This window comes from Hemicordylus capensis, chromosome 2, assembly GCF_027244095.1.
Source record: "Hemicordylus capensis ecotype Gifberg chromosome 2, rHemCap1.1.pri, whole genome shotgun sequence".
NCBI classification, from domain to species: Eukaryota; Metazoa; Chordata; class Lepidosauria; order Squamata; family Cordylidae; genus Hemicordylus; species Hemicordylus capensis.
This window is the reverse complement of record NC_069658.1, coordinates 425,624,368-425,646,383: the sequence shown is the minus strand read 5'-3', so window position 1 is coordinate 425,646,383 and position 22,016 is coordinate 425,624,368. Positions and strand designations below refer to the sequence as shown.

The 22,016-nt window shown below is 44.7% G+C and overlaps 1 protein-coding gene across 5 annotated transcripts in view; it reads left to right on the top strand.

The window, feature by feature from the left end:
- The window catches only part of ANKRD52 (ankyrin repeat domain 52), a 128,766-nt gene that overhangs the window by 6,552 nt on the left and 100,198 nt on the right, over positions 1 to 22,016 (top strand). For 3 of the 5 annotated variants that reach the window (XM_053293577.1, XM_053293576.1, XM_053293579.1), the window contains exons 1-2: positions 11,055 to 11,226; positions 19,055 to 19,138. In XM_053293577.1, the coding sequence (XP_053149552.1) occupies positions 11,200 to 11,226; positions 19,055 to 19,138 (111 nt within the window). In that variant the 5' untranslated portion in view covers positions 11,055 to 11,199. Of the gene's footprint in view, positions 1 to 11,054; positions 11,227 to 19,054; positions 19,139 to 22,016 lie in introns of those variants that run through there. The other 2 variants (XM_053293578.1, XM_053293580.1) reach the window with 2 other exon arrangements.

Here is a 22,016-nt window from a genome sequence, read left to right as displayed (position 1 = left end):
GTGCCGAACATTCTTGGAAGATGTTATTGCAGTCTACTGCTTTGTGATGTCCCCATATGGTCAGGAAGATGGGCTTGGTGATTAGAGCTTTCTTCATTTGTGGTGCACGTCCTCTGGAACTTTCTTTGAACTAAGGCAAATTTCAGCCATTGGCTGCCTTTTCCAGGCTTTCTTCTTTTATTTATGCAGGCAGCTTTTGGACTTTGCATTGGCTAGGTTTACATTATGTGTTTAGTTTAGTTTTTTGCTTGTCTGACTGGTTTTAGGGTCTTTTATTGTATTGTATTTTATCAATAATCTTGGGAAATATTTTTTTTTTTAATTTTTAAAAAGTGTGTGAGGTTGCCAGAACCTAAGGGGTATACTCATGAGTCAAATGGGCCATAAGCCAGAATTTGGCTTTTTAAAAGCCAAATCTGGCCACCTAGGTGTGTGTTACATTGACATTTGCAAGAACCTGAGCACACCCAGTTCCTTTTCTTACAAAGTAGGCTCAAAGCTAATCTCATCTCACAAAGCTTGAGCCACTGTAGGAAGGGCAGTATATAAATCAAATCAAATCAAATAAAAAAAAAAATACTGTTTAACAAAACTATAACAAAGCTCAGGGAACTGGGCATGTACATACCAAATAGTAATCGCTGTTACAGAGGATCAGCTGTCCCTCTTCACTCTGCCTTCTCCAAAAGTAGCTACTCTAGCCTAGTCCATAACTAGAATTGCCAAATGACCAGGGAAGAAACCAGCCTTCCTGTTTTCTTCTTGTATTTTAAACAGTGGTTAGATTTGCAGAAATCAGCACATTTTCATAGCATGGAGATAATCATTATCACTTGCTATTGTCTGCATATTAAACCCTTGCTGCAGGTACAACTAAATGAGTTAATTCCAAAACCATCCACTGGTTACTGCTTGGTGTGGAAACCCACTGGTTACTGCTTGGTGTGGTTCAAACCATGGCAACTGACAGTACATAGAGTGCATAGTGCCCTCTACTGGGCCCTAGAAATGTTGTGCCAAACACCATTAACATAGGCCTCCATACCAGTCCTGTAAAACTAGTCACACGTTTGACATGGATTTTTCTTGTGGTACATGTACATGGAGAGGTGAAGCAAAGCCCATTTAAGATTTTGCATGCTTGTAACTGGGCCAGTGTTAATATTAGATTTCAGAAATGACACATCAATTCTAAGTACTTATTATCATTATTTCATCTAGTGATTTAATATATTTATTTATTTCCCATCTTTCTGAATGATGCGTCTGACTTGTCTCTTAAGATTGTGATTATACATGACTGTAAATCTTTAAAGATATGCAGGCTATCATATATTTCTTTAATATATGGATGATCACTTACAATTAATATCATCTTGTAAACATTGATTGCCCAAGCATTAATGTACAATGACGTGCTAACTCTGGATTAATCTGCATGCAACGTCAGGCTATGTAACTATGGGAAAAGCTGCAAAACTAAAGCAGATTCTAATTTACATATGGTTTGGTGAGATGGCAGTAGAGAGCTGGTGCTCTCTAAGCCAAAAGACAATAGGGTGTGCAATAACAGATCATGAGAGAGAGAAAAACAGTTTGAAACAAATAGGGTGTTCAACAGGTCATGAAAAAAAATGAAAGCCGCCATAATTGTCCTCCAAGATACCCAATAAACTGAAGTGAGAAAAGTGCTCATGATCAGGAATTCTGCTTTGCTTTTAATAGATGTGATAAGGTGAAGCAGACAAACCTTATGGAGGATAAGCAAAGACAGCAACACAGACTCTCAATAAAATATGGACTATTATAATCAATGGGCAGAGGATCAAAGACATAAAACATTCTGGGTGTGGAGGTCTGTCCTTAAGAGACGCAAGGGAAGGTTGCTGGAAACAGTCATAAGCATTTGCCTGCCTGTTTAACTGAGCTGTAATTGCATGCTTATGCCAGATTAAACATGAGCTATTATGAGGAACACCTTTTTCACTCTGTGAATAGTTGAGACTGAGTTATGTACATAGCATGAATTAGCACAGGATTTCAACCTGGATGCTAGATTAAGGCTACATTCTTATGCACACTTGAAAGTTAGCCCTATTTAACTCTGTAGGGCTTACTTTTAAGTAAGTAAGTGAGGTTTGACATGCATAGGATGTTTACTCATGGAGGACAGGTCTATCAATGGCTACTAGCCTTGTTGGCTAGAGACTACTTCCAGGTTCAGAGGTAGGTCGCCTTTGAATACTAGACACGGGGGAGCAAAAGCAGGAGAGGGAGCATGCCTTCATCATCTACTTGTGAGCTTCTCAGAGGTATCTGATGGGCCATTGTGGGACTACCGGTAAATGATTGTAGACTAAATCAGCCTTGGGGCTGATCCAGCAAGGCTCTTCTTATTTTTTTGTTCTAGGATAAGGTTGTGGTGGTGCAGTGGGGAAGCAGCTTGCCTAGTGTACAAGAGGCTGTTAGTTCAAATCCCCGCTGGTGTGCTTCCCAGACTTTGCCTAGTAAATATATCTGTAGCCACCTATATTGGGCAGCAGCGATATAGGAAGGTGCTGAAGGCATCATCTCATACTCTGCGGGAAGAATCACAGGTATACCACTCCTGTATTCTATCAAGAAAATCACATGGACAGACAAATCTATGTGATCGCTAGGAGTCAACACTAGTAGTGTAGGCACCCATCACCTGGGTTTTGACAGGTGGTGGGTACCTACACTACTAACACTGACTCGATGGCACAGTCTTTCTTTTAAGGTTACGGTTGCACAGATAACACAGTTACTAGTAAAGCCTTTTACAATCAGGTGACACTGAACAATTGGGCACATATTTAGGTAGCATACTTGAATATTTTGAGAGTATACCTGGACAAAAACTGCTCCTGGAAGGTCAAGTGTGACGAGGAGCGCTGCTTTGTACTGCTTTGGTTAGTGTGTTAATTGTAACTCTTCCCAGTGAAGGCAGACGTGGACACTTTCACACATGCAGCAGTCACATCTGGTTTGATTTCAGTAAAGAGCTCAATATGGAGCTGCCCTTGAAAAGTGTTCAGAAAATTAAAGTAGTGCAAAATGCTGCTGCCAGATTGCTGTCGGGGGTCCAGTCTACAGAGTGTATTGCTCCACTTTTGTTCGATCTGCACTGGCTGCCGATTTGTTTCTGAGTTCAATTCAAGCTGCTGGTTCTGACCTTTAATGTCCTCAACAATTTAGATCCAGGGTAACTGAAGAACAGCCTTACTTCATATGAATCTGCCCACCTGCTGAGGTTATCGAGAGAGGCCCTGATCCAGTATCCTATGCCAGCTGAGATGAGGCTGGCAGGAACTTGGGACAGAATTTCTCAATGGCCATGTCCAGGCTGTGAAACGAGGCACAACCTCCCCCGGTAGGCCCACCTTGCCCTTTTGATTTCCATTCTCAGTTGTCTTGTCCAGGTCACTTGGTTTCATTGCGGGCTTAAGAGCTAGAGTGAGATTGATTTTGTTCTGCTGCAATACATGTCTTTGATTTGTTGAATTTCTGCTCCTACTTTTAATTATTCTGATGGTGTTTTATTTTGAACATATTCAACATTGTTTTTCAAATTTGATTCTACACCATCATGGGTACATCCTGTAGAAAAAGGTGATCTATATATGTTATAATAATAGCACAGTGCATCACAGCCCCATGTCTAATGTAGTGGCAGGTTGCTACATAGCATAGTACTCTAGAGGTCGCACAATTTTATTAACAAAGATGAGAGATGCTTTATGGAGCTTTGAATGCCTGTTTACAGGGTGTGGCTGTGTATCTCTGCTATATAACTATGGTATGATTACACATACCTCCTAGTTCCCCAAGCCATTCCAAGGTCAGATACCGCATGAGGAGAGAGAATACATCCTCAGCTATCCAGCTAAATGATACTCATAGACTATGTGGCAAATTTGAATTGGATGACACCCAAAAAAGCAATATTGGTGGCTACTCTCCAGCTTTGAAACTCTTTTCTTCCAGAAAACCAAAATTTGAAGAATTGATGTATGCAGTATTGCTTTATTGAGGAAAATATAGTGTGCTTTGACAAGGCTCTTTAGTTTTAATGTTTTAACATGTGTGTATATATATATATTATTAAACACAGCATTTAGATTTGCAATCAAATGCATTCTTATTTAGGTGAAAATCGTAATGTACCCATCATTGTGTTCTATCCAATCTTTATTACAGTCATTGACCAGAATACAAAGCAAAACTACACATAAAGAAAAATAAACAACAACAATAATAAAAGAAAACAATATACAGAGCAGATTAATCAAAGCAAACATATAAAACAGGTTAATTGGAACATAAATATTACTAAGAATCTGAACGGAATTTACAGATTATATAGCAGTACCTAGCTACTGTATTGATAACATCTTCATCAGGACTGGATAATAAAAAACTTCAAATAAAAACCATCAGGGTACCCTATAAATTTGGCCAAAAAAGGGGGAAATTAAACTAAGATGAGCGTCCCTATAAAAACCAAAATACAAAATAGAATGTGTGATGGTCTCCACTTGACCTGCACCACAAGTGCATAGACGGGCAGAGAAAGGAATACCTCTACATCTAACCCCCAGGACAGCGGAGGGGATGACATTAAATCTAGCTAATGTCAGGGCGCGTCTACATTTGGAGATTATAACAGAATACAAGTAGCCTGCAGCAGGCGCGGCTCGTGAACTCACCTCCGGGGGGCGGGCGGCTTCTTTAACTGTAAACTGAGCTGGTGCTCCGTGCCACCCAGCAGCCCCCACAGCGGGGAATCGCCTCCGCCACTCACCTGGCCGCTGGCGGGGGGCTCGCCTCCGTGGGAGCCAGGTGAGTGGCGGAGGCGATTTCCCACCGCGGGGGCTGCTGGGTGGCACGGAGCACCGGCTCAGTTTATTATTATTATTATTATTATTATTATTATTTTACATTTATATCTTGCTCTTCCTCCAAGGAGCCCAGAGCGGTGTACTACATACTTGAGTTTCTCTTTCACAACAACCCTGTGAAGTAGGTTAGGCTGAGAGAGAAGTGACTGGCCCAGAGTCACCCAGCAAGTGTCATGGCTGAATGGAGATTTGAATTCGGGTCTCCCTGGTCCTAGTCCAGCACTCTAACCACTACACCACGCTGGCTCAGTTTACAGTTTACAGTTAAAGAAGCCCCCCCCCCCCCGGAGGCACGTTCACGAGCCGCACCTGGCCTGCAGGTTTAGAACTGAGCGATTGCTATCCCAGGTAAATATTCTTAGGCAACGAACTCCTCCTGCAGTTCTACATCGATGATACACTACTTGACCTCTCCCCTGGCCCATTCATAACCCATCTTTAAAATTACCTCTGGTGAGAACCCATAATGTGCTAATGTATCAACGATCAAAGTGGTCCACCTGAACTTGAACTGGTCAATCTTTATAAAAGAGACCAGACCCACTTGGGAGAGATTAATTTTAATTAATCTTAATTAATTAATTAATAGTCTACATTCTAAACAAACCCACCTCAACACCAACGAGGGGACACAGTGAGGAACCACTAGTAAAAATCTCAAAAATTTAGATTGAAGGGCTTCTAAAGATACAAAATTTCTAACTGGTCCTAGTTGAGCACCGTAGAACAACTGAGAATGAACTTTGGTGACAAACAATTTGACCGTGGCAGGAATATAAGATGCTCCCCTTGAGTAATAAAAGGAAGTAATAAAATTAATAGTGGATTGGGCCATCAACAAAGAGGAATTTAAATCAATCCTACATGAGCCTGAAGAGTGGAAAACCACTTCTAAGTATTTAAAAGAATTGACTTGAGCTATCCTATGTGCATTCAAAAAACAGATATACTGCCTGGGACGTTTAGCAAAAACCACGACTTTGGTTTTTGGGTAGTTGATCTCGACAGCTTCTTGCATACAAAATGTAGATAGAAGACCAAGAGCATGTTTCAGGCCAGTTGGGGTCTGAGATAAAATTGCTATGTCATCAGTGTATAACAAGACAGAGATACGCCTGTCTGCAATCTTGGGGGAATGAGTGGAAGGGCAAGAAATGAAAGAAACTACAGGGTTAATATACAAGTTAAATAGCATAGGAGCTGATATGCAGCCCTGTCGCACACCCCTACAAGAGCGTATTGCTGATGACAAGGCCCCCGATGCATTGCAGCGGACTTTCAACGAAGTACTCTCATACAAGGAAATTATCAGTAATAACAGCCTTCTATCTATTCCAAGTTCCAACAGTTTTTGCCAAAGCCTCTCATTGGATATTACATCAAAAGCTGACTTGAGATCAATAAAAGCAACATACAGTCCATGAGATGGCTTGGTGGAATATTTTTTGGATAAAAATTGAAGAGTAAGGGCATGTTCCAAAGTAGACTGGCCCTCCCGAAAGCCAGCCTGCTCTGAAGCCAAAATATCACTTCCATCAATCCAATCCGTAAGTTTGAGAAGTAAATGTTTGGCATAGATCTTATGGATCATACTTAATAAGCTAATTGGGCAGTAATTATTTGGGTCATCCTGATTGCCTTTTTTGTAGATGGGAATAATAATGGCTGTGCCCCAATGATGGGGAATTTTAGTTGTAGCATCAATATATGTAAACAATGAGGCAAGAAGGGACACCCACCAATTTAGTTTGGCCTGCAATGCCTCAATGGTAACAAAATCATAGCCCAGGGCCTTGCCACGTGGGAAAGAGTTAATTAGCATTTCTATTTCCAAGTGTGATACAGGCTCTCAGCTAGGGATCTCGGAATTATGCAATTCCTTGGAAACATTAATGTTGATAATATCTAGCCCCAGTGCCTCTTTGTACAGGGAGTCGAAATGTGCTTCTCAGACTTCCGCTGGGATACTTACTTCTGATTAAACATGTTTGCCCTCGGGCTGGAAATGTTACTGAGACTTTGGGGATAATTTCAGCTATGACACCATACAATACAGCATTATACACAACTCACAAAAACATGCAATGTGTCTCTAAAACCAGCCTTTGTGCCAGAGGATTGGAAGATAGCCAAAGGGTATCGTATGGCAGGCCCTTACAAACCTGCCAGGGCCCTCCGCTCATCATCTCAGGCCCTGCTCATGACCCCACCACTAACAGAGATCCGGATGGTTGGGACTAGAGTCAGGGCCTTTTTGGCTGTGGCATCTTGGCTTTGGAACACCCTCTCTGAAGAGCTTTACCATGCTCCCTCTCTCAGTGTTTTTAAAGAGGCTTTTTAATGCTCCATCTTTGGTTATATCTGTTAGGTTTTTTAGTCTTTTTTATCATTCTCAATTTTTAGCTTTTAAAATAACTTGTAATTTGAAACTTAATTCTGACTGTGGTTTTAGCCTAGACTATTAACTTGTTTACTTAATTTGGTTACTTTTATTAGTTTTATTTTACATTGTATCTATTTTATTGTTGTGAGCTGCCCCAAGCAGTAGTATACTGGAGGGGCAGGATATAAACATTTTAAATAAAAAATAAATAAAATAAATAAGGGATCAGTAGTGGATCCAATAAATTGCAGACTTATTAGAATAAAGTCAGGTATGAGTACATTGGTGGGAAGCATAATTCAAGATATAATTATTAAGCACATAGAAGAACAAGCCTTGCTGAAGAAGAATCAGCATGGCTTTTGCAAAAGTAAGTCCTCCCTCATTAACCTTTTAGAGTTCTTTGAGACTGTCATGTAGATACAGGTGGTCCAGATTACACTTTATACTTGGACTTTAAAAAAGCAGTAGACAAAGGATCTTACCAAAGGTTCTTGAGTTAACAGCAATCATGGGATAAAAGGATAGGTCTTTTTATGAGTTGGTAACCGGATAAAGAACAGGAAACTGAGAGTAGGAATAAATTGACAATATTAATAATAGAAGTAAGTAAGAAGTAGGTTCCCCCAAAGATCTGTATTGGGACCAGTGCTTTTTAACTTGCTCAAAAAAGATCTGGAGTTGGGGTAAGCAGTGAAGTGTCCAAGGTTGCAGATTACATCAAATGATTAAGGGAGGTGAAAACCAAAACAGGTTGTGATGAGCTAAAAACAAACAAAACAAAACAAAAAACACCCTATCCAAACTGGATAAATGTGCAACTTGACATTACAAATGCACTTCAATGAAAGTAAGTATATACTTATGCACATTATTGCAAAATATCCCAATATTGCTTACACATGGATGGGGTCTGATCTGGTGATGACTAACAAGGATAGAGATTTTGGGGTCATGGTTGATAGCTCAATGAAAATGACAAGACAGTTGTGAAAAAGTCAAATTCTATGCTTGGGATGGTTAGGAAAGGGATTTAAAATAAAACTGCTAATATTATAAGCATTTATACAAATCTGTGATGGAATCCTGTGAGCAGTTTTTATTTTATTTATTTTATTTTTACATTTATATCCCGCTCTTCCTCCAAGGAGCCCAGAGCGGTGTACTACATACTTGAGTTTCTTTCACAACAACCCTGTGAAGTAGGTTAGGCTGAGAGAGAAGTGACTGGCCCAGAGTCACCCAGCTAGTTTCATGGCTGAATGGGGATTTGAACTCGGGTCTCCCCGGTCCTAGTCCAGCACTCTAGCCACTATACCACGCTGGTCTCTAATTGTTCTAATTGTTGCATCAAAAAGTTCTAATTGTTGCATCAAAAAGGATACTACAGAGCTGGAAAAGGTCCAGAAGTCAGCAACCAAAATGATCAGGGAGCTGGAGCACCTTCCTTTTGAGGAAAGGTTACAGTGCTTGGGGCTTATTAGTTGAGGGGGAAAACAACTGAGGAACATGACTTATAAAACTATGCATGGTATAGAGAAAGTGGATAGAGATATGTTTTTCTCCCTCTCACACTAGAATCAGAGGTCATCCAATAAAAATGATTGGCAGGAGATTCAGGAGAACACAAGGAAGTATTTTCTTCTGAGACAGTGGATATTTTTAATGTATTAATTATTATCTGTCATATTTATAATACTCCTGACACAGGAATCTTCAGTTGGTGCACAACCATTTAAAACACAGTAAAAGTTAAAATTACAGATTAGTTAAAAATTAAATCAAACAATTTTTAAAAAACCAGTTAAATATTGTTTTTTAAACTTGTTCATAAAAGATCTGGAGTTGGAGTAAATAGTGAGGTGGCCAGGTTTGCAGGTTACATCAAACTATTAGAAGAGGTGAATTGATGGCATTCATTGTCACAAGATGGGGTGGCTATTCACTCTTGGCATCCAAAACCAATCTACTAGCTTAGATAGCTTTAAAGATGTATGAGACAACTTCATGGAAGAGACATCTATCAATGGCTACTGTACTGGTAGCTATATAGGCTGCTTCAGGGGTGTATCTAGAGGAGAGGGGAGAAGTAACCCTTCTCCCTGGCAGTCCCTTGGAGTGAGGGAGGTAATGAAGAAAACAGAGAGGAGTGGAGCTGGGGGCCAGGGGCGTAGCCAGCTTGCTGGCGGCCTGTGTGTGGCCGCCCTGATAGCCCCGCCCTCGTGTCTGACTTCAGATGCAGGGGGCATGGTCTGGCTCCCGAACGGAGCCTTGAGGCTCCGTTCGGGAGTTGAAGCTTAACTGCTGAAGGGGCCACGCGGCCCCTTCGGCAGCTAAACGAAGGCTGGCTCTGCCTTCGCAGCGCAGCCCAGGAGCAGCTCTTCCCTGCAGGGAAGAGTCGCTCCTGGGATACGTTGCGAAGGCAGCCCCAGTCTTAGCTCCTGAAGGGGCCGCGCGACCCCTTCAGGAGCTAGTTAGGCTGGCGCTGCCTTCACAGCACGCAGCCAGGAGCGACTCTTCCCTGCAGGGAAGAGCTGCTCCTGGGCTGCGCTGCGATTTTAGTTTAGCTGCCGAAGGGGCCGCATGGCCCCCGCTCGGGAGCTAAACTACCGCCCCCATGTCTGACGTCAGACGTGGGGGGGGGCGTGTCGAGGCAGTTCTCGCGGCCCCTGATTGATCACCGGCCCGGGTTCTTTGAACCTGTTGGCCCAATGGTGGCTCCGCTTCTGCTGGGGCCCCCAGCGTTCTTTGAACCCATCCGCTCAATTATAGCTACACCCCTCACCTGTGTGCTTCCAGGTTCAGGGCCAGGATGTCCCTGAATGCCAGTTTCAGTGTAGCAATGGCAGGAGAGCGAGAATGCCACCAGCTCGTGCTTGTGGGCTTCCCAGTGGCTTGTTGGCCACTGTGGGAAACAGGATGCTGGACTAGACAGGCCTTAGCTTGGTCTAGCTGGGCTCTTCTATGCAACATCATACTCGTGTTATTTAAAAGCACAGTACATACCACAGTCTGGTTTTCTAATTGCACTCACCAACAGGGATTGGAATAACCATGTTACTCACAAGCATGAGGTGAAAATGTGAGAAAGAGCAACTTCTTATCACTCCTGAACCACCTTGACAGTTAATGCACTGTCTTTACCCAAATCGACGATGACTCTGAATTTAAGACCCCTTTAAAAAGTAGAGGAAAAATACAGGTTATGCCTGCATTTACCTGAAAGGAACAGGACTCTGAATTTAAGACGACCTCCTGGTTTCTAATATAAACAAAACTTGGGGGGCCGGGGGCTAGTATTGGATTTAGATAAATAGTCCTTTACAGCTGAGCGCTAAGGAGTAACTAACCCGAGCTCAGTGTGATCTCTGGACAATGAACCCCTGAATAAACGAAATGATACGAATTTGACAGCCCTGCAAAAAAGAAAGAGGAGGGTGTCTCTCCACACCCCAGAAAGAGGCTTCCTGCGTATTTCGGAGCTTCCCAGCTTGGGAAGCTCTGAAGCATCCGAGAGGCGCCGTCTCTTACTCTGGGGATGTTTGGTGCGCTCGCTGCGTAGGCCTCGACAGCGCCCGACACCCGCCGCGAAGTCCACGGTGTGGCGGGCTAAAGAGGGCGCCCTGGCGGAGCGGCTTTGAGATGCGCTTAGCCAGGCTCGCCGCTCCCGTCCTCCGGGGCTGGGCAGGCCGCGGTGCCGGGCCCTCCCCGGCAGGGGTCGCTACATCGGCACGGGCCTTGCTCCCTCGTCTCTCCGGTGGGCGGGCTCAGTTCCTCCCCGCCCGCCCCACAGCCGCCGGAGGGTGCCGCGGCGGCAGCTGAAGCCCGATCGATGCCGGGAGCTCGGAGGCGGCGGCGGCGCTGCTGAGTGAGGGGGGGCGGCCCCGCCCGGAGATGGGGATTCTCAACATCACGGACCAGGTATTGGGGGGCCGATTCCCCCTCTCCCCTCACGCACCCTGCTCCGGCCTCCTCCCTCCCTCCCCTCCCTCCCCGCCCGGCCGCGCCCGCTACGCCAGCCTGGGGATGCGCGGCCTAGTGCGGAGCCGCCCACCTCATTCGGCGGGAATAAGCGGGATTTTCCTCAGCGCCCCGAGACCCCCAGCCCTAGCAGGGGAAACAAGGGGAGGCAGCCGGGAGAGGGCAAGGGAGGCGGGCCTGGCCCGGGCTCGGCCCAGATGCTGCCGACATCCTGAGAAGGCCGGCGGTAGCTGGCTTCTTCAGTGCAGCCTCTTTCCCGCCCAAGGAGGAGAAGGAGCTCTGATTACGTCCTCCTCTCCCCTGACGCGTCTCTGCCATAGTAAGATCACCCTCCCTTTATTTTATTTTTCCAACCCTGACCATTCCTGCTTTTATCTTGCAGCAGCTCTATTTGCAACTTCGCCTTCTAACATTGCTTTCCCTGATCTCTCCTCCTCCTCTCCCTCCGTCCTGTCTCCCCTCTTGAGTTTTCTCAGCCTTCCCCATTCCTAAATGATCTCCCCCCCCGCCCCCCGTGGTGTCGCCCCAGGTCCAGATCCTGAGAGGGCCTTTGTGCTTCAAATAGTAGCACTTCTGTGCTTCTGCTAGTGGCACAGAGGGGGATGCATTGCACTCGGGGTGGCTTTTTCTTTCCTTGCGCTCTGGTGAAAGGAGAACTGGTACCTAGTAGAGCTTTCCTTTCTAGGCAACTTCTAGCCCTTATGGATCTAGCAACCCCTTTTCTTTCCCCTAGTCTGCTTCCCCACCCTTCACTGCATCTCCTTGCCTGGTCCCTAGATTGCCATGTAACATTCCCTTCTACTCCTATGTTTTATTCTGTCTCTGTTCTTTTTTATCACACCCAAGGTTATCCAAGCAGATGGTTCAAATCTCCTGTCACTTCTCAAGAGACTCTCAATATAACAGCCACTGGTCCAAGACAAATAACAATTCCTTCTGGGTGAATACCTTGTCATGCTTGCTGCTCAAGCTGCCTTGCAACATTCATTCAGGTGGATGGGCTAGTAAATTTTTGGTGCCCTTCTAAGTTCTTGTTTATGTATGTACAAAAGGATTTGCAAAGAAGTGGCTCATGCACACCCCATTGCAGCTTTCCTCCTGGCCTTGCTGTTATTTCACTAATAGCTTTGCCTGCATTTTCTCTCCTTTTGTTGTATTGTACATCCAGTCTCTCCTGTTACCTCCTTAGACTCAACATGTCCCATTTCTAGTTAGGATTGCACTTTGAACTGTGTTGAAGTTTCCCAGTAAGATGGTGTTTGGTCCCCATTGTATGTATTTAGCTGGAAATATCTGTTGAACTTCTCTCATACCCATCACTTCTTAGAAGATGGCAAGGTGTGATGACATTTCACAAGCTCCTTGCCTTGCCCTGTTATTATTTGCTTGCTCTTGAAGTAGTAGAGTCTTTCATACAGTGCACTGTTAACTTTACAGAATGTAAATGAAACCCCAAGGCCTGTGATTCAGTGCTCTTATAACATGGGCTTGCCTTAATGTCAAAGGGAAATTGAATATCTGCATTGTTAAAATCATGGATAATAATGAGAATCTTGCCCATCTCTGATCTTCCAGACATTGCACAAGCATTTATTGTTTCAATAGTAAACCAGTTTGAGACACCTTATCTGTTTTCTACTCATAATGGCTGGACTTTTTGTTTCTTGTCTAGTGCTGTTTCATTGCAGTGGCATGAGTTCTAGGCTGTATTTGATAGATCTAAATTATATTATTATTACTGGTGAAATGCCTGTCAGGATTAATAGTAGGTTGCTGGGAGGGCCTGTGCTGTATATCTGTCATCCAGCTTGCCACTGGGCAAATGAGGAATGGGGCTAGTTCTTCGGAACAGCTTCTGATCCTTACTTGCATGAATGATGGGCTGTAGAGAGGGGTTTCTTGTCACACCAGTCTTTTATAGCAGTTGCAGGGAATTGAGTGTGTATAACGTAATGTACGTGTACTCTGCACAATGGATGCACTATTGCATCCGTCTCCATGATGTAAGCCAGAAACTGGCTTTTAAATGTATGATTAGCAGCCGCTTCCATAGCGTATTTAATTGCAAAGTGCACTACAATAATTCTAATTCATTCTTGCATCAATCCTGTGAGGAGAATCTTTAATACTCATGTCTGGAAAAATCCTACCTTTCTAATAAGCTGGGAATTGTATGTTGTTTTATTTTTATTGGGATTTTTTTTTTCAGCCTTATGTAGGGCTGGCTTCTAAATTTTGATTCTGGCTTTAAGGAACTTAACATATCTCCCCAACCCCATTAATATTACTATTATATAGAGAGGGAGCTGTTGATAGGTGCTCCAGGTCCAACCTTTGAGTGTCTGCTAGACTACACAAATTAAATGGGAGGTGCACAACACTAGATGGTATAGGGCTTGATAGTCTAGGAACTTGCTAAAGGAGGGATGCTGAGTCCACTGCATTCCAGATGGATGACTCATTCCTCCCCTTTTATGTCTCTGTCCTTTTGCTGCTTGGGTGGAGAGAAGTAAACCTGGGGTTAGTTTGACAGAAAACCTTCTCTGGAAAGAGATGCAGAAGCTCAAGTTTTTCCTCTGGAAGATGAACAGATGGGATTGGCATCAGTTCCGCCTTGAACTAGCCCGTGCTGTGTGTGTAGGAGGGCCATGAGGGCATTTGGTACAGCTTTGCTGTATTTTCTCGCCTCTTATGGGATTGCAATGTAGAGCAGTGCCAGGAAGATAAGGGGTCTGTCTTGCTTGTGTACTTGCAGTACATTTCTGTTTTGTGTGTGCCTGGCACACCAGAGCCATAAATAATAGTTGTAAGTCTCACAAGCTTTGCGTGTGAAGCATTGTGCGTACATACGGAAAGGCGTGGTAGAGTTATGCAGTCAGAATGAATTTACATTCTGATCAGTGTACAGAGAAATAGGCAGCTGGGGGTTGGGTGGTGTTAAAAAGTCCTAGCTGCACTCCATATAGCTTAATCTGCATTGTATTCTTAGATCAGAATTTATTCTCCTGAACAACTGAGGAATGTTTTCAGATCAGACTCCAGGCCATCTTGCTCAGTTTTATAGGCTTTGACGTCAAGAAAATAGTGCTTAAAAATAGTAGTATGGGGACATACCTAACATTAGAGGACACCATATAATGGCAATATCCCATGGTAGGGATCAGTGTTCCCTCTAAGGTGTGTGCGCTCACACATTTTTTTGATGTCTGCTCAGTTAATTTTAGATCCCGCTCAGGTTGAGTCAGGAAGGCCCCACTCCGAATGCACGTGCGCACACATTGCCTTGATACTGCTGCCCAGAACAAAACTCATCCCACACACATGAAAAAAATTAGAACACTGGTAGGGATGTGCACGGAACCATTTGGAGCTCCATTCTAGGAGTGCCAAACTGGTTTTGTCAACCAGCGTTCGAGCCGGTTCAGAGGGTGGGGGGTTTTCTTTAAGGGGCAGGGGAGGCTCTGCCTACCTGCCAGCCCCTGCCCTGCCACTTTGCCCCCACCAGTACTCTCTCAAAAAGCAAGCACACAGGGCTGCAGTGTACCTCCCTGCAGCCCCAGTTAGCATCACCATGGAAATGACTGATGCGCGTGTGCACTGTGCGCCGGCCATTTCTGTGGCAACACTGACCAGGACTGCAGGGAGGTATGCTGCAGCCCTGTGTGCTTGCTTTTTGCGAGAGTGCTGGTGGGGAGGAAGTGGCGGGGCAGGGTCTGGCAGGTAGGCAGTGCCTCCCTTGCCCCTTAAACAGCCCCTCCCCCCCGGAGTACATGGAACTGGTTTCATGCACATCCCTATCCTTTAGGGGTCTAATAGTGTGTAGGATTTGGACTGGGTTTAAGTTGCATTACATCTCCGCTATAGACTCTATGTAGCCTTAGGCCAGGGCTTGGAAACTTCGGCCCTTCTACGGATGTTGAAGTACAGCTCCCATAATTCTTGATTATTGGCCACTGTGACGGGATGATGGGAGTCGTAGGCCAAAAGCAGCTTGTGGGAGGGCCGAAGTTGTGCAGCCCTGCCTTAGGCCAAATGCTCATATTGAGACTCCCCACATCTGTCAAATAGGAATAATCGTGGCTTTCCTTACAGAGTTGTTGTGAGGAAGAATGAGTAGAGAAACATTGCTTAAATTCCTGTGCTGGCTTCCTGTCAGCTCCTGGATTGTACGTAAGATTCTTGTTCTTACCTTCAAAATCCTTTATGGCCTCTTCACTCTTGCATTCTGACACATCTCTGCATGTGACCTTAACTCATCCAGGTCCACTGCCTTTAGCTGTCTCAGGTGACCTCTCCACTCATTCTTCCTTGATGCCCCTTATGCCTGAAAAGATGCTACTACTATATTTCCTTTTCAAAACCTTTCTTTTCACCCCAACTCCCCTGGTCTCTATACTGCACTGTAGGTAATCCTAAGTAAGTATATGAAATAATTGTATATTCTTTCCCTGCATCCACTTCCTTCCCCTTCTCCATTGTTTGTCATGTGTCTCTTAGATTGTGAGCCTTTGGGATAGGAACTGGTCTCATTACTCTCTATAAAGTGCTGTATGCACAGATGGCCACAAACAAACAAATAATTGCTCACTGTCCTGTCCAAGTCCAGTTTGGGGAAAGAGCAGGCTTATACAACTAAAAGGAATAAATAGTCTGCTGAGGCTTTCCTCTCCAGGCTCGGATTCAATCAGTGTAAGATACCTGGTGTAGTGTATTTGGGTCTTGATCCAGAATGTAATGTGTTTATATAAGAAGTGTTGATTTCCCCTGCTTGTCACAGTAATGGTAAGAAATGAATTCAGCTGTGGCTACTCAGAGCCAATGAAACTTACCAGAGCCTTGTTTTATTTTTAATTACTTACCTGCAGTACTTTGCCCTGTAACTTAGGTTGTTTTTTCCTCAAGCACGTATTGAACCTCCTTATCTGAAACCTGGTTGTGCTTATTCACTGGGATAATGTTCTCTGTGGGTTGTCCCTGGAAGGAGACTGTGAGTCCTGTACTCTCTTCTCCTCTTCATCATGAGAAGAAGCCGATAACCAAAAGAGAGACCCTGCCATTATTTAACTATGGGATCTCTTTAGTTGTGTGGTTCATATACATAGCATATGTTGTGTGTTTGAATGCATATTGCATATATGCACATGAATATCACGTGTTCTTCTATGGTAGTACAGCCCCCTGCAATGTTTGGTCTGTACTAAGGGTGTTCACGAACTGAGGTTCAAGCACAGGTTCGCCATCATGGGGAGGGGAACGGCAAGCGGGAGCTGTAAGAAAGAGGAGAGCAGGTCCTTACCTGCTGGGCCTGCAGGACCTGTAGGTCCTACTGGGGCAGTGTGCTTCCCAAGTACCCACGCGTGGTGCCAGCATGCACATGGGACCTGTGCATGTGCGGGTGCCATTTGCGTGGTTAGCAACACCATGCCGGCAATGCAAATGGCGCAGGTGCATGCGCAGGCACCATTTGCCAGTTCTTGGGGGCAACGCTGCTGCAGCAGGAAGCTGCATCTGTTGGTGAAGAGCAGGTAAGGACCTGCTCTCCTCTTTTTTTAAAGATCCTGCTCGTCACTCCCCTCCTGTGATGCAACCTTGGTTCCTGCACACCCTTAATCTGCATAGGTGTTGAATGTGGATGACCGCATACATATTAATGCTTCTGGAAGGAGGCTGTGGAGGCAGACCACAGGGGAAATCGGGAGAAGCAAACTGTGTGGTATATCCTCCAACAGTTGTACAAAGAGTCATGCAAAGGATTTGGGGCGGATGGCACAGACCCCTCATAGAACTGGGCTGTAGTAATTCCCTCATCCTCTCTGCAAGCCGTATGTGCACCAAATGCAGGCCTTCACAAATCTGGTTGCCAGGGCAAGTGCTCCTGGTGAGTGAGCTGTAAGTAAACCTGCTGCCCAACGCACTTGTCTGAGTCCGGTCAATAGGAGGAAGAGCCTGGGTCTAGTGTGGAGTCCTAACTGTCAGAAACATGCCTGGGACTCCAGGACAAGGCTCCCTCTCTCTATGAAGGCTCACCAGGTTTGCAGGAATCCAGTGCTTGCTCTGTGGACTGCTCTGTTTGCTGACTGGAGCTCTAAAGAGCCACTAGTTGATGGAAAAGGAGAGATGTCCAGGACTGGAAGTGGGAGGCAAGTGAGCTGACAACCCTCTGTGCTGTATCTCTCTGTCCGAAGGAACCGGCTGCTTCTGCTTCATAGAGCCAGCTGCTCCCGCAGCACAAGCTAGATTACTGTAATTGAAAGGACTGATGCTCCTGACCCCTAGGGATTGTGCTGATAATAGTGGGGGGAAGGGAACAAAAGGGGTGGAATTCCTCATACAGGAACCTAAAGAAGATACAGTACCTAAACCCATCTGGCAATTTACCTGCATCTTTTGGCTCCTTCCTGAGACTTTACAAATTGGGGACAAGGATCCAGTAAATCCTCACCCCAGTGATGTCTGGCTGCACACACCAGATCCCCTCCTCTAAGTTCTCTTTGAATTGCCTCTGTCTGCTCTAAGGCTCAGGATAGCATGATACTTCCCTTTCTCCTCTTCTGAGTCCTCTGGTATACGCAGAGGACTTGGGGATGGGTGGGGGTCTAATAATAAGAGCTTTGGAGCAGCCATATGCAATGAGAGTCTTAGTCTGCCTCATCCAGAGTTCAGCATGACATGAAACCCCCACATTTCCCAAGTTTTTTTTGTGGTTTAAGCATGATTTAACGTGATATCTGAACTCAGTCACTGCGAGTAGTCTGCTCTAGAGAATGTTGATGTATTCGTCCTGAGTGGTGGAATTAAGCATGAGCTAATGGGCATGTGGATTATTGGGCCTCATTGCTTCTTTTCAAGGATAATTGGTTTATCATAATTCTGGGCTTGACAATTCCCAGACACCAGCTTGCCACGGTGCCCAGAAATGTAAGCGTGGCACCTGAGCTAGGCAATGGATGGGTGCGACCAGGAAGAGGAGGAGCAACTCACCCCCTGCCATGTTTGCTCATTCTTCCTCTTGGTCGCATCCATCTGGCTTAGGCAGGCAGTGGATTGATGTGATCAGCAGCAGGAGAGAGCAGCCTGCCCAGGTGTCGCTTGCTTGCTTCTCCTGGTCGCATTGGTCCATGCCTGAGCCAGGTGGATGCAGCCAAGAGGAGGAGTAAACAAGCATGGCGGGGGTAAACAAGTTAGAGATTCTACCCCCTTCCGTCATGGAGCAGAGGGCAATCTGGCTCAAGTTTTAGGCTGACTCCTAGAGCCAAAGAAAATTTGTTGAGGCCTTTTATAATTGTTTTTAAAGCAAGAATTGGTACCTTCACAATAGTAGGATATGAAAACCATGAGAGGCTTTGACTGAATTTGGCCCTTCACCTCCATCATGCCCTTCTCTTCATCTGTTGTAGCTAGAACTCCGGATCTTGTCAAGCCTGTTTTGCCTCTTGGAAGGGTGATAGTTCAGTGTGCATGCTTCAGCTATATGAGACCCCTGGTTTAATCTGTATCTTCACATATATGAAACTGAAAGGTCAGTCTCTGGCATCTCATATTCAGGGTTCTTGAATATCAGAACTAGAAAAAAGGGCTTGCAATCCTGGAGGATTGTAGCTTCTTGCCAGTAATGTTTATTACTGGCTAGATTATGCCCATTGGTCTGAACCAGAGCGATGTAATTCTTTAGACCTTATTCAGATACTTGTGGGGTTATGGTTTTAATGGCTCATTTCCTTCTTCATCCTGCTTATTTCACAGCTGTGTTTTCTGCCTCCCTTTATAGCCTCCTCTGGTCCAAGCCATCTTTAACCGTGATATAGAGGAGGTGCGGTCTTTGCTGAGTCAGAAGGAGAATATCAATGTATTGGTAAGTGTTGGAGCATCTTTTCTTTCTCTTCATGATCTTCCTTCTCTTAGTTTTGCATGAAGACTACAATTTTCTGAAGAGGACACTGCCCTGCTTCTGGCCAGATCTCTCCCCCCACCCCCCACCGCAGTGTGAGTAGTGTGGGGCATTTGGAATTAAATTCACATAGCTTTCATCCAGTTCCTGTATGTTGGTATCAGCACCTCTCCTCCTAAAATAGAGGTACTAAGGTTTCTCAGCTTCACAAGCTGAAATGCTTGCTTATTTATTTGTGTGTTTGGCCATTGTGGCACAGCGATTAAATGTTGGGCTTGGGGATACTTTAGTTCAGAACCCACCTTAGATATGATCTTGGTGTATTGCTCTGAGCAAATGTTCATCTTTGAGTCTCCATTTGTAAAATGGCAATGATGGCGAACATAGGGTTGTTATGGTGGTAGATGTGGTTTGTGAAGCACTTTGAACGCTCAGTACACAGGTCAGAAAGGCTCACACATCATCAATAAATGTTGACTTTGTTGGGAATGAGCTGCACCAGATGTATCAGTCTAGCTGTACAGAGCAGTGGGTGGCACTGGGATCAGCTGTGTTTTTTTTTGGCAAAGAATGTGTTCTGGATTAGTCTCGTGGTCTTGCAGTGAGAACAGCCTGTGTTACACTGTTGTTCATCTTTGTTCTTGTATAGCTCACGAGGTGGTAATTGGCTCTTCGTTTTGACTCATTCAGCGAAGGCACATGTAGGATACACCTCATATGACACATAAGTGCCACAATTTGTTGCATGGCTTGTACTATTACAAGCTGATTTGGTCTTGTTCTACTAGGAAGGGGAGCCTTTCGGAGCAAGTCAGCAGGAGTGATTAGATACTTCTTAGCTTGTCTTGCACAGCATGAGAACTTGTTGTTAGCAGCCTGGGATCAGGACTGTGATAAACCTGGTGTCTTGGGTTTTTAACCATGCTAGCCACCTGTGTGGTGAGCTAGTGAAGAATATGAAAAAAATAAATAATAAAAAGCCAAATAGGGAGAAATATAGGGAGAATATGTCCAGTAGATTGTGAGAGCCTTTTTATACGCAGTTGGAAAGACCTCCTTTAGATCGTGTTTGTTCTGAATATCTGTGTTTAGGAGTATTAAGATATTTGGATTTAGAGAAGTTTAGCAACTTAGAGAATTGTTCAAGAATCCTGCAGTTGTTGCAAGAGGTAGGACCAAGGTACCATCCAACTTCCTAGTAACATGATAAAGAATTGTACAAGGAATGGGTTCAGACATCATACAAAATCCTAATTTGTTTAGTGAACTCATGGTTTCATATTATTCTTGAGCCTGCCCACAAACGATGGCTTTTTGTGGCAAACTCCTCAGGATCTGAAACTACAGTTTGAAGCTGATTTGCAAACCACAGTTTGTGCCCGCTGTGGTTTCCAGTATTGTCTGAATTCACAAACCTCCTTAGGGCCACTGTTCACCCTCAAGAGGCTGCTGCATCATGGAGATGGGAGTGAACTTATGAAGCTGAGTCCTGAGCAGATGGGAAACAAAAGCAGACAAGCAATTCTAAATCCTAGTTGGCCTGTTGCATGTCTGGAAGCTCATACCATGATTTGGGTTTTTAACTGTGCTTAGCACAAACCATGGTCTCATGTTATATCTGAACCTAGCTATTGTTTTCCACTTAGCCAATCAAGGACTGGTATGGCCATATGACTGCTTTTCATGGGGAACAAAGGGGTCAGCAGTATGTGGGGGGACGAAGAGATTTAACTAAAAGGTGCTGCTTGCATTGGAACCTATGGACCTAAATTGGTTTGTCATGTAATTTACCAAATGAGAAAACTCATAATTGTTAAGATATAGCAGATGATGAGAGCTCTCTGTTTTGAGGTGGGTCTCTGACAGACAAGGTGTAGTCCACAGGCTGCTAAAGTAGGAGGCAATTTTCTAATTATTCTTATGGAATCATACATACAATTCCCATGAATAAAGTCATGCAGCCCAGTCCTCAGCAGCAAGAGGTACACACAACACCCTACCCCCAGCATAATCCAGACTATAGTGTGTCATGTTCAGACAGCAGATACCTTGCATAGTGGTGCCAGCAGAAGAAGAAAAGCCAGGTTAGCAAGCAAACAAGCTAAACCAAGCCACATGCTCCTGAAGAAAGTAAAATGGATCCATGTTGCATCCACTTCTGAGTAAGCATTTGAGTTTGACAGTACTCTTCTCCATGCAGAATGAAAAGTTAGAATTAATTCCAGAGGAGGGCTTCTCCCAATTTGCCTGTTGCCTGGGACAGGTGCGGGGAAGAAGATTGCGGAGAAACTAGAAGTGAGTTGAGGGGATAGGGAATCGTAGATTAGGGATGTGCTGAAACGCGATTCAACTGTCCAAATCGCAGGCACCTCCCTTTAAATTTGAGGGCTTACATAGCCCCGTGGTCATGGTTGCTGACCATGCACATGGCCTCTGCATACGTGCAGAGGCCATGTGTGTGCTGGTGTCGTGCAGGGACAGCTGGGAGATGCCCCGCTGGCATGCGGGCATAGTAATGGCGGTGATCGGAGGAGCAGGAGGTATGGGCCTGCTCTCCTTCATTTTAAAGGAGCTGTGTAAACCCTCAGATTTAAAGGGAGTGTTGGCAATTTGGATAGCCAAATTGCGTTTTAGCACATCATTATAGTGGAGGACTGGTGCAGCAGTTGGATAGAGAGAGATGGTCACAATTATTTGAATAGAATAGAATAGAATAGAACTTTATATATATGTATGTATAAAACCAAGATTATTTCGTGTTATGGTCTGATCCTAAGTGATGCTGTGAGAGCCTGGGACAGGCTAGCTTCTGTGCCAGTACAGCATTTGCAAGATAACATGT